This window comes from Lissotriton helveticus, chromosome 7, assembly GCF_964261635.1.
Source record: "Lissotriton helveticus chromosome 7, aLisHel1.1, whole genome shotgun sequence".
Classification (NCBI taxonomy): domain Eukaryota; kingdom Metazoa; phylum Chordata; class Amphibia; order Caudata; family Salamandridae; genus Lissotriton; species Lissotriton helveticus.
Window position 1 is genome coordinate 535,308,881 of NC_136068.1, and position 13,266 is coordinate 535,322,146.

Consider the following 13,266-nt stretch of genomic DNA (forward strand, 5'->3'; position numbering starts at 1 on the left):
CGCGAAAGAGGAAAATATTCTTTGAAGAGGATTTTTCTGGAAACGCACTGCAAAAACATGAGTTTGAAAAGTACACTAATAAAGCTCTACTGTTAAATATACTCTAGAATGTATCTATATATATGTTTTACACTTTTTTCAAACCATCCGCTCTTCGCGACTACTGTGTTCACCGCAACGATGTCAGAAGTGGCGAATATAATTTATTTATGTAAAGGTGGGTTTTTCCTAAATTGATCACAGAAAGAAAAGTTAAAACAATATCGTTCTAAATATTTAGTCTTAAACTTCATTTAAAACAACTGTCTCTAAGTGCATTTTTCAGTATGTGAAATACTGATGACAAATTCTCCACAGTAAATGTGACAATGCTGTCCTGACTCAAAAATTGTTAAAAATAAAACCAATTATTGATGTACTTTCTGATACACACATACCAATCCAAAAATTGGTGGTATATCATATAAGTATAATATACAATATCCAATTATAGACAGAAAATACGAAAATCTTAGAGGCTCACTTAAAAAATTGGACGTTAAAATTAAGAAATAGAATTTTAAAAAACCTTAGAAATTCACTGAAAAAAAACAAAAGTTACTGGGACATTATAGTTATGAATTAGCATTTAAAAACATTAGAAATTCCCTAAAAATACCAAAGGCTACAGGGACATTATAGTTAGGCTGACATTTCACTTTGCCAATTTTGTTTCATGATCTGATTTAGCTTAGATGAGCTTGTGTAGAATGGCTTGTAACTCGTCTCATGGATTCTTGACCCATTGTGGTACCCTGTCTACTATTCCAATCAAGTAGAAGTTGCTGTCTTGATGTCTCTCTTACTTTTTTGGCTGCATCATTAAAGACTGCAGATAGATATCCATGTCTCGTAAATATATCTAATGTCTTTCCCTTTACCTGTTGGGAGTTCTGAATTGCTGAACAATTATGCTTTACGCACAGCATCTCCCCATATGGAATGCTATTTATTAACTACTGGTGGGTGATGACTGCTGGTGTGAAACAAAAAACTTGAGGACGTGGTTTGAAATTGGTTACTGTCCACAAAAACAGTCTGATATAGAAATGTGACACTGACATTGTTTTCACTTATGTGGGTGTAAATTGTAAGTTAAGGGAGTTGGTATCAGACTTTCAATATATTGCTCAACCTCACTGCAAGTCCCTTTCAGTATTATAAATAATTCATCGATATAACATGCCCATAGCACTAGGGATTCCAACTACTGCTCATTGTTAGCTGCCCAGGCGATGCGTTTCTCTAATCAGCCTACGAAAAGGTTAGTATAGCTGGGGGCGAAGTGCCTTGCTGTTGTTGATGAAACTGCCCTGAAAAGAGAAAGATGTTATTATGCAGACAGAACTTCATGCATTTTACAACCGTGGTGTTATGTTCATGGTATTTCAAAGCATGTGTCTTTAGAAAATATTGAACTGCAATTAGTCTCTTCCCAAGTGTTTTAACTAGGAATTGCCATGTTTGCCATAGGAAACCCTCTTTTACGGACACTGGGACTACATTACCCATGATATTGAACACCCGTACCACACAGTGCTTGCCCTATTAAGCCTTTGCCCTACACTGTCCATCGGCGCGTGCTCCTTTAATGCGATGCACCCAGGTAAACTCCTCTCTCTGGGCACATATGCACGAGAGCGCCGAGACCACACGAGATATTCTTTCCACAGGTCAATACTCACGGCCTGCTTCTTACCTGCGCTGCCGTTTATTATTTTGCCACCGGCAATGCCATGAGAATGCCCCTGAATGAGTAAAGATATGGCTTATAATAAGCAGCGTAGTGGTAATTGAGAAGAATATTCTGATTGTGCAATCTGAGCATGCTTGACAAATATCAATTGAATTGATGCTGATGTCTTATTTTTGCTACAAATTATAATATGCAGCTTCACGCCTAGGTGACCTTTTCTTGGCATGAGAGTGAGCTGAATATCTGAGTAAGAGGGTAAGAATAGAATGCCTCCGCTCATTATTAAACCACTGCCATCACTAGTACTCACACTGGTGTTGGGTTCTTTCACCCAGGTCTACTCACACTTGCTTGGAATTAGACCTGATTTCATGCAATATATATGTCTGAATGTTTTACTGTTGCCCTTTTTCTGGTTACAAGGAAGTACGATGGTGGGCCCTCACAAAAAGGAGATCGTAGGCCACTTGCTGTATCAGTTGGCTTACTATAGCAAAGCCAACATTAGATTAATATGTTTGTTTATTATCACAGAAAGACTGTAAAAACTGTCCCTAAGGAATGCTCCTGAAACCTGGATGGGGTCGTTCTAAAGGCAAAAACATGTAATAATATAACTTCCAAACTCCTGTCACTGCTTTTATTTCTATCTACTAGGGAAGCCAGAATAAAACTTCGTAATCCACTACAATCAAATATATAGCACTCTGCCTCTCAGCCATACCTGGCCCTCATCTTTAAAACAAAACACCTCAGCTCCCCTCCATTGCAGAGTTGTAGCCCACACCACGCACCATTGATACGAGTGTAAGGCGGGAACCCAATGATGAAGCATGCCGCCATTGGGTGGGCAAGGGTTCTTGTCCTAAATAAAAAAAATCACATTCACTGACTCACCTCAACCTCTCTAACTAGAAATATTTTTTCTGAATAATCCTGCTCAGGAGTGTCAGTGCAATTTCCCTTCCAAAGTTAGGTTCGCCTTTGTAGCTTGACTTTTTGGCTAATCCCCTTGAACTCTGCCTGTGTGTTAAAGCCATTGTGAGTCCACTGTACTAACTGGACACAGATATGGCAACTACCTAAAGTTGCCAAACTTCAAAAGTGACATAAATGTTGACTTAACCATTAGTCAGCATTTAATGTCACTATTAATGTGATACATTACATGATCCAGTTAGGTAGTCCCCTTCAGGAGTTGACCGGGTTAGGTTGTACCGGGAAACCCTGTATTAGCCAATGGGGCTACTAACTTTATCTACAGCAAAACGACATCTTGGAAGATTTGCTGTAAATTTATTGAAGACCCTACCATACTCACAATTCTTAAGACTGAGGCGAATAGTGACAAAGAAGGAGAAGAGCATCGAATATATTTCTAGGTACAAGGAGAATTACATAAACAGAGGTTATCCGGTGAAATTATTAGAAGAAGCACAAACTAAATCAATTAATGAAGATCGCAGAATTCTGCTTCACAAAAAAGAAAAGATAGAACAAAAGAGAAATGTGTTTGTATCTAAATATTCGATTAACTCCCAAAAAATTAAGAATATCATAAACAAAAGATGGGAGCTTCTACAACAGGAAGCAGACTTTCACAATATCTTCGCAGATAGACCTTTATTTGCTTATACTCGGTCAAAAAACATCAAAGAACTACTTGGTCAAAAGATAATATCTAAATCCAAGGACTATAATGGAATGCGAAGATGTGCAAACTGTGTACACTGCAATAATGCAATAACTGGAAATGTGATCTCTCATCCACACAGAGGACAAACAATCAAGCTGAAATATGAGGGGGACTGCAATACAAATCAAGTCATATATGCTATTAAATGCCCTTGTGATTCATTATACGTTGGAAAAACTGAGCGCAAGATCAAAATACGCATATCAGAGCATAAAAGCAGAATTCGAAATAAGTCCACCACCTCGACACTAGCCGTGCATTGGCAAGATACACAACACACCATAGCACAGTTAAGATTCCAAATACTTGAGGTAGTTGTTACCCAAGAAGGTACTGACATGAATAAAAAACTATTACAGAGAGAAAGATATTGGATAAAAAAATTAGGTACTCTGACCCCGGGGGGCCACAATGACCGAATTGAATTGAGCAGCTTTTTATAAAACCTAATAGTAACTTAAAGACATGGTTAGTAAACAAGACATGTTTCAACTTAATATTTTGCATTATTTAAAATTTATATTGGTATTTTTCACATTTTCATTGATCACTATTTTTCTTTTATTTATTTTTTTTATTCTCTTCATCGTCACGTTCTCCTCTTGATTTTCACGTTCTAAATTAATTGACTATCTGTCTTTACACGTTGTATTTATGTAAATCCAGCACGTTGACTGAATTGAGCGTCGTATAGTTGATTGAAGAATTACAATAACGGTGATATGTTTATAGTTTACAGCAAGTTATACAGTTCACATGCTCATATGATTGTTGTCAGGGTGAGTATCGATTAAAGTTTTGTTGAAATAAGAAATCTGGAGTCTCTCGGTTGTTACAGCAACCACACAACAGTGAACGCGGAGTTAAAAAATCGAACGCTGGTTGGGTTTCAATGCGATCTAACAACCAATCGGAAGGCGTAGTAGTTAGGTTAAAGTAGTAAGTGAAAGAGAACCGATATCGCGCTGTTTTGTGAACAGAAGAGCAGGCGTTCTTTGATACGAGGGAGTGGAGCAATTCTGGAGGTGAGCGTTTAAGGAAGCTTCATTTCAAATAGGAAAGGTAGCTAATAGGAACTCGCAGTAACTGGATTTCTTGATAAATTTGGCAGGTTACGGCATATTACTGCGGAGGAAGAAGGAGTTTGTTTGAAAGATACTCGAATTGACTCTAATAGGTAAGCGTTACTTGGTTCGATAGTGATTCGGATGTTGGGGCTTTGACCTGTGAATAGAGACTACAGTCTTGTTTTTTATATACACACAGAGCATATAAGAAGGTCCAGCGGTGTATTCTTCAAGCAGCGTCTTGTTGTTTTGAACATAAGGTACGAGTTCAAATTGTGTTACCTTGACGTGTGTGGGATAAAATCATATTGTTGAACTACAAGTTCTCATATATTTTATAGGAAAAAGAGAAGTACATTGCTTTCGCTTGATGAAGGAGTATTCAGAGGGAGTGGCCCTCTATTAGTGGTGTGAGTTATTGATTTTACATTCATTTCCTATTTTTTCAAACACATCACACCTGAGGTGGTTTCTGGTGAAGGTCTCTGATTTAGAGTACAGAATTGTCTTGAACATGTTGAACAAAGTTACCATTTGTTTTACCACAACTGATGTGCCTGTACGTTATTTTTATTTTTACAGTGTTGCCCCTGACGAAGGGATTTCCACGTGTCCCGAAATGCATTGAGTTATTGACAACCTAGTCATAATTGATTGTTCGTATATTGAATACGTTTTTGAAAAAGTGTATTGTTGTACATATATGTTAAAAATGATTTGTAATTCACAGAATGTGTTTTAAATTACTGTGAAAATAATATGAATCAACTGTAAAAGTTAAACAGTTTCAAAACAGAAAGAAATTGTGATATCATTACATATTTAACTACGTTGTGCGAATCTAAGTCTGAGTTAACGTTGAGTTAACCGGCCACCTTTCCATTATTAATAATCGAGTACTAGGGTATACTCAATTAGGTGCAGCACACAGATCGATAGAACCAGAGTAACATTGATTTTGTTTTTTTTAAAATTGAGGGGGTGCTCAGAACACACAAATTTCGTTTGAATAATTACCCGCCTTTGCTCTAGAGCACCCAACCCAAAAACAAATTAAAAATGTCCTTTGAATCAATTGCATCATTAACAGACAATAGAGCTAAAACAAAGGCCTACACAACTGAACAAGCAGCAGAAGTTTATGGCTTGATCAATGAAGTTAATAATTTACAGGCGCACAGTGGATCCATAGGACATCAATTGAAACAATTGGAATTCACAGCCAAACGAGAACTGAACCAGCGGTTACACGCATCTACTCTGATTCAATATCATAAGGTCAAACGGATTCCCAGGGGACTCAGATTATCCATAAAACCAATGCTTTATCGTCTACAGAACAATTCACAGTTTATTGAAAAATGGTATCAGATACTTAACAAGTGTTCACTTGATTTGATACTTTTAATCATTGAAGAATTGGCAAAAACAATAGATGAACTAAAAATTGAGATAACGAGCATACGATCAGATCTTTCGGAGAGAATGTCAAATGAAGAACTGGGTAGTTTTTGGGCAGATTTAAACATTTAGGGGTCGATTAGGATCGCGGACGGACTTGAGTCTGTCCGCGACCCCTGAGGAGGAGGGAACGTCCGCATGGGCTGCGGCGTTCCCTCCGAGCAGATTAGAATGTGACCGCCAGGGTCACATCCTAATCTGGATGTGACAGCCGCCTCTATCTTTAACATTGCGGCGGGTGCAGCTTCAAATGCAGGGGGGTACCATAGGTACCCCCCATGTGCACCGCCCACCCTCCCTTCACCCAGGGGGCCCGCAACGGGCCCCTGAAGTGAAACTCCGTACGCTTTTTGAGTGACAGCATTTTCTTAGTGCACATCCATCGAAAGAGGTAATCACTTTAGTTCCTGCCACTGCAGAGCTACTGCTTGTTGTTTTGTTTGAATTTCAGTTTTTTATTATATTTCAGTAGCAGTTATTTTACATTTCCACTTAAATAACTAATAAATATGTTTGCAATGCAATTATTGCAGACTTGCAGGAGCCAGCCTATTGGATTTGCCAATGCTTGTTTGGCATATGAATCATGTTCATGTTTTACCTCCCTGCTATCCCTTCCCACTTCACCCTACAATTTGTTTCCTGCTTCTTACCTGCTGACTTTTGCCTTTTTGGGGCTTACAAACAGTACCATTCTTTTTCACTGTTTTATTTTCATTGTTTGATGCAACATAACCATTTTCATTGAACACTATTTATTTATCTTGTTATCACTAAAGGGTTCCTGGTGCTGAAGATACTTTTGTGGCCCAGCCATCAGACTAGTGGAAAATGTGACCCTTGCCACCTAACAAGAAGCATTGGCAAGGCCTGTAGGTCACATCAATCTGAGATCAATTGGCTTTGGTGGAGTGAAGTGGAGTGGTGTGGAGTGGAGTGGCATTGTGTGGAATGGAGTGGCATTGTGCTGCATGCAGTGGAGTGGCATAGTGTGGAGTGGAGTGGCACTGAGTGGACTACAGTGGTATTATAAGGCATGGAGTGGAGTGACATTATGTGGTGTTGAGTTAAATTATGTGGAGTGGGGTCAAGTGGCATTGTGTGAAGTAGAGTGTAATAGCACTGTGTGGAGTAGAGTGGCACTGAGTGGAGAGGAGTAGCATTGAATGGCATGCAGTGGAGTAGCATTGTCTGGCGCGAAGAGAAGAGCTAATCTGTGCGGAGTAGAGTTGAAATGTGTGGAGTGGAATGCAATTGAGTGGTGTGGAATGGGATTGCATGGAATGGAATGGCATTTTGTGGTGTGGGGTGGAGTGATGTGGCACTGTGTGGAAGAATTGTGTGTCATGGTGTCCAGTGGAGTGCATTGTGTGGCATGGAGTGGCATTGTGTGGTGTGGAGTGGAGTTGCATTGTGTGGAGGAAAGTGACATTGTGTGGTGTGGAATAGAGTGTTGCAGCATTGTGTTGGGTGGAGTGGCATTGTGTTGTGTGGAATGGGGTGGCATTGTGTGGAGTGGAGTGACATTGTGTGGTGTGGAATAGAGTGTGGCAGGATTGTGTGCAGCGGAGTGGCATTGTATGGCATAAAGTGAAGTAGCGCTGTGTGGAGTGCAGTGGCGTTGTGTGCAGTGTAGTGGCCTTTTGTGACATATAGTTGAGCAGAGTGGAGTTGAGTAGAACTGATTGGAATGGTTGGAGCAGAGATGCATGGACTTGAGTGGAATGGAATTGAGTGAAATTGTGTGGACTAGCATTATTTGGTGTGGAGTGGAAGGGTATTGTGTGGCATGGAGTGAAATAGTGTGCATTGTGTGACGTGGAGTGGTATGACATTGTGTGACGTTGAGTGACATTGTGTGGCATAGTGTGCAGTGAAGGGGGCTTGTATGGAGTGGAGTGGCATTGTGTGTCATTGTCGGGAATCCAGTGGAGTGGTATTGTGTGGAGTGGAGTTAAATTGTGTGGTATGGACTGGAGGGCAGAGGAGTGCCACTGTGTGGCATGTAGTGTGGTGGAATCATGTGGCGTGAAGTGGAGTGGAATTGTGTGGCATTTTCTGGAGTGATGTGTAATGGAGGGGAGTGGAATTGTGTGCTATTGTGCGGACCGGAATGGAATTGTGTGGCATTGTGTGGTGTGAAGTGTTATAGAATTGTGCAATATTGTGAGATATGCACACTAATCTCTGTCACTCTCGCTCTCTCTCTCTCTCTCCCATCTAAATTGTACTACTGCTGTCACCTTTTGCCAGATCTACTCAGATCACTGTATTAAGTGTGTCACAATACTCTGGGAAGGCAAATCCATTAAATGTTTTTACAATGCATTTTTTAAAACTTTGGAGTAAGATGTTGTTCTGCTGAAAAAATGTCCAAAATATGCGTGCATTAGTAGAAATTAACTGTAAGGAGTTTGCGTTGTTTACAGATGTTAGACAGTGCACGTAGGATGTTTGCATACAGATTAATTAATAGCAGTGAAATGCAATGTGCTCGACGTACAAGTTGCACCCTGAGGGTATTAAGGAAACAGCAGTGTTGGCTGAATAATGCGGCACCATACTGATTTCAGGTTAAGCTAGAGCATGTGCATTGCAGCAAGTATGTGACTAGATAAGACGGGCGAGTTTATGAGGGCATTTTAAGAGTGGTAGCTGAATTCTGTAAACTGAATTAGAAAACATGGAGAAGGGGTGGGTGGCAGGGCACCATGGACAACGGGGGCGAGAGAGGAAGAATTACTACCTCAATCAGAGCACCAGCAGCATGCAGAACATACTCAAGGTGACTCAATCTGTCTTTCTTCCATGGTCCACAGTAGACACAGTAGGTGAAGCCCATCACGTCACGTGCTGGCCAATTAGGAGGCAGCCAAGAAGACCGGCAATGATGCCAATGAATTGTAGGCAACGGGCAGTCAAAATCCTTTATTGTACACAATACCCCTCCCAGCAAACAGTGCATGCTCTGTCTGCAGGCAAGAGCCAACAACTGTGATCATCAGTAGCCTCATTATAAAATTGTAAGGATTCCCTCTGTACCACAGACCAAAATATATTGTTTTAAAATAACAATGACTAATTTATGTTTTTTCATTGCAAGAGTTATGAGGTATTTGCCAGAGAAGCTGTGAAACTGAGCATTCTGTCCAATGTTCCTTGGGCCAGGTCTGGGAAATTGAAGTCTTTACAATGCAAAGCTTTATCACACCTCTGATGTTTTAATTCATGAATTTCACTTAGAACCTGATGAGGAAGAAACCTCAGTTTAAATTCTGATAACAATATATGAAGACTTCATTACAAGTTGCATGAAATTGACGTAATGCAAACCTCACACCTATAATTACCAATACTATGTGTTAAGACCCCACCAGTATTGTGCAATTATGAGTGTACCTCCATGGAATGAGAAATACCTAAGAAGACCCAGTTTAACTTGGCCTAAAACTGCACTTCATTCCCAATTCCATGGGGTTTACACTCACATTTACCACCTGCTCTGAGCAGTTGGTAAATGGGAGCAGGGTCTTCTCTGTGAGGCAGTGGTGGAGGAAGCCAGGGTGTGGTGTAATCTCCTTCCTTGAAAAGGAAGGCAGGTGGGGCAGGGAAATGAGGCCTGGCTGCTGTGCAGCCGAAGACCAAAACGATTTTGCCACCAGTATTTGCTGGCCAGTAAAATCAGGTCTGGTGTTCACACGTCCGAAAGAAAGGTGCCTAAAAACACTGGGCCATTCATGATCAGATGGAGTGGAATTACATATGGGAATTCTGCACCAGTGACTCCTAATAAACATGGTACAATTACCTTGCGAATGATTACATTAACAGAGTGATAAGACTTACCTAGAAAAGCAGTGAGCAGCAGAGACCACCCACTGATTGGTTATGAGAGACCCTCCACAGATATGAAAACCATTTTTCTCTAAGCTGATCTGCCAGGGCCATGACCCTTCCTGGGCATCTTCTCCTCCGACAATTCGATTTGAAATTGTAGGATGTCCACACACTTGAAAAGAGAACGTAACAATGTGTGAATGCATTTGAGTAGGGCATTGATGCAAATTCGACCCTGCTATAAAGCACTGGTACAACATGTGACAAAAGGAGGTCAAAACTATTTATGGGGAAAGATGGTCTAACTCCACACAGAAATACGGACACACACTATTAGATGTCCTAGTGGGCTCCTTTCGTGCGAACAAATACATGCTACAGTTATACAATAATGTACAATATAGTCTGGTCGAAACAGACTATCAAAACTCTTACCAGATCCTGGACGTGGAAAAGAGAGCAGACAAACAACCCTCCTTTCAAAAAGGCAGTGGAAAGTAAATGTCACAACCCTTGCCCAAAGCAGTGTTACAAAGATCTGCCCAATCCAAGGGCAAGGCAGGGGCCATCCATAACTAGAAAGCTCATAATAAAGGTGGGGGCAACAAACAACCATCTACTATTCAGCAATGTGGAGAAACAAATAGCTCCCTCTATTGCTTAGAGTGGGGTTGGGAGGATGAGAGCAGAGATCACCCCTGCCACTGGTTATTCCAAAGTCCCCACTATCCTTGGCAAAGTTTAAAGTGCATACACACACCTCCTCACCCCTGACCAAGTCTGCGGCAACTAAAGGACCCCACTTATAGGAGGTGGTAGCAACCTAGATCTCTGTCTTCGGGCATGACAGGGGGACAAATAAACACACCCACCTCTGGTCAAGAAAGGTGGCCAGAAATACCTACTAAGTCCTTGGGCAACAACATGGGATACATATCATCTGCTATTCTACAAGTTCCAGGGCAAAGTAGGACACTTCCCAGGAAAGGGTGCTAAATACCTCTCATACGTCTAAAAATGACACCCCTGCCATTGCTAAAGGCTAAGGTCTTGGCAGGGCTGGCTTATGCAAAAACCCTGCTCCTGGGAAAGAAGGAGGTAGAAACAATGTATTCTCTCTGTCATTGACAACAGTGGAGGACGTAAAAGCATCACAGGAATCAGGGAGGTTCACCTGTCGAGCCCTCTTTCACATTCTAAAAAAGGAGTCAGGAAGGGCTGGGACACCTACTGCAGCACCCTACTCTCATAGCAAACAGTCAGTATTGTAAAGAATAATGGGGGCAAACATCACAATGTATATAGACATCGAAACTGCAGTGAAATTCCTGAAAAACAGGTGAGTTAAGATTGACTGTATGATACAGGCTACAGCACAAAACCTCAAAACACATGAAATTAACCAGTTATATATATTCATTCATACAACACTTTGTTGATGGGGACTTATAATGAGACCATAATATTAGCTCTCCATTTCATTGTTTTCAGTCAACCTTAAAACTCACCATCAAAAAAAGTGAAGTGATATTCTATGTGTGAAAATGGCTTTGATGTTGAAAGTTGTATCTGGTATGTGTATGGGTTTAGGTCAACTGATACTGTTCGATGTGGTAGCTAAGGGGAAGGCCTTACTGTAAGCCCCCACGCCCCAGTGTCATATTATGCACAATATTGAATGTGTGAAAAAATGATTTTATTTCATAAATGTAGCCTTTGTCTGTTTTTCTGTGCTACAAAAAAAATAAAGACCAACCACTATGAAATGGTGGGTGACCAGCAGTAAATATTTGTCAAATGTTACACGATGGTCCCAACCACCTGTAGTGAGGACCTCTAAATTCCCAAGGTGTAAGAAATTAGTGTTGCCACAGATGAATGGGGGACCTCCTAGAAGAGTCTTAATCACCCACTCTGTATCCAGTATAACGTACCACAATTCTAAATCAAATGTTTGATCCACAGCACCGGATCTGTATTTGCAAACTATACTGGCATTGCTGATCTACTACTTATCCACAACCTAGATATTTTATTAATAACTCAATCTGGTTTAATTTACTTCTCACAGTGCATCATAAACTAGTAAGTTCCAGGAGGCTTTCTGTCATCAACTTTGATAGAAAACAACAAATTGGAGGTAACATTGCAATATACCACAGAAATATTATATGACATAAAACATAAAGTCTACAAACTTGAATCTTTCTTCAAATGCCTCAAAATAAGCATCAGAACCTTGCCACCCAAAAGAACATACTTAAAATTAATCTACTATTCCCTAAAAAACAAAGTTGATTACCCAATTCACTTCACTTAATACTTCATGGAAAACCAAATCTTCTCCACAGCAAACAACATCCATGGTGACTTCAACATTAAGGGGCCGAATCCGATCTTGCTCAGAAGGGCTCTGGAGGCGATCCGGACGGAAAAAGGATGAGCTGAATGTGTGTTTTCCGACTGACTCGTACAGCTGTATGAGAGAGCAAGTACAATGCAAGAAACGTGAAATCGCCGACCAAATCGTTTCCGGGTCTGAACCGCTCCATATGTCACTTCCATAAGCAAACAGTGCTGTGCAATGGAGGCGATTTACGACCAAGCCAGTACGATGCACGATTCAGACAGCCAGATCGAGTCGGAGCCTCCGACATGTAAACACTCTGGGAAGCAGACTTTGGGGGTTCGCGCTGGATCCCCCTTCACCCGTAGCCTTATGTGTTGATCACAGGTGGGAACCCTACACATGCATGTACAGTGCGGGTGGCACAGAAGCATCCACACTACAGGGGGCACCCTTGTGCGCAACATACCTTTTTCGTCAATTGGTGCCTATGTACGTGTCCTACAACAGGCTCCCCATGACAATTAAGCTCTGAGAGACCCATGTCCGTCAGAGCTTGTTCAAATTGTACTCGGGCACTCGGAGCCCCAGAGCACGAGTCGTCTGTGAGCCCACCGGATCCGAGTCGGAAGGAGCCTTCTCCCAGCGAGATTGGAATCGGCTCCTAAGAGGGAAAAGAAAAGCAAGAAGCGTCCCTTCAACATGAATATTCACTTGAAGAAATTCAACTTTCATTGACTTGCCACTACCTACCTCCCACAAAGCCAGAAAAATACTAGACTGAACTATATTTCACGCCTTCATCTACCTTTTGGACAGACCATCAAGATCGATGGGTCCTATCATCTCCTCTACCGTTTCAATATAAAACATTTGAACCCATGGTGCAGAGACAGAATGGAAAAATATCGACTGTTACAAATATCGAGTCGCAAATATCGTGGCAGCACATCGACATACAGATTCTCGTGGTCAAGAATATCGATTTTAGGTAAGTAATATTGATGGTAAAATATCGAAGTGTTTAATATCGTTTGCAAAAATATAGTTATGTATGTATTTTAGTATTTATTTTATATGTATGTGCTATTTGTTTTTCTTGTATGCGAATTGTTTGTATTTT

At 40.8% G+C, this 13,266-nt stretch overlaps 1 protein-coding gene across 1 annotated transcript in view; it reads right to left on the reverse strand.

The window, feature by feature from the left end:
* The window catches only part of LOC144769151 (transmembrane protease serine 9-like), a 1,211,004-nt gene that overhangs the window by 371,553 nt on the left and 826,185 nt on the right, over positions 1 to 13,266 (reverse strand). The window contains exon 14 of the mRNA XM_078653156.1: positions 9,806 to 9,968. Coding sequence (XP_078509282.1) covers positions 9,806 to 9,968 — 163 coding nt within the window. The remainder of the gene's footprint in view (positions 1 to 9,805; positions 9,969 to 13,266) is intronic.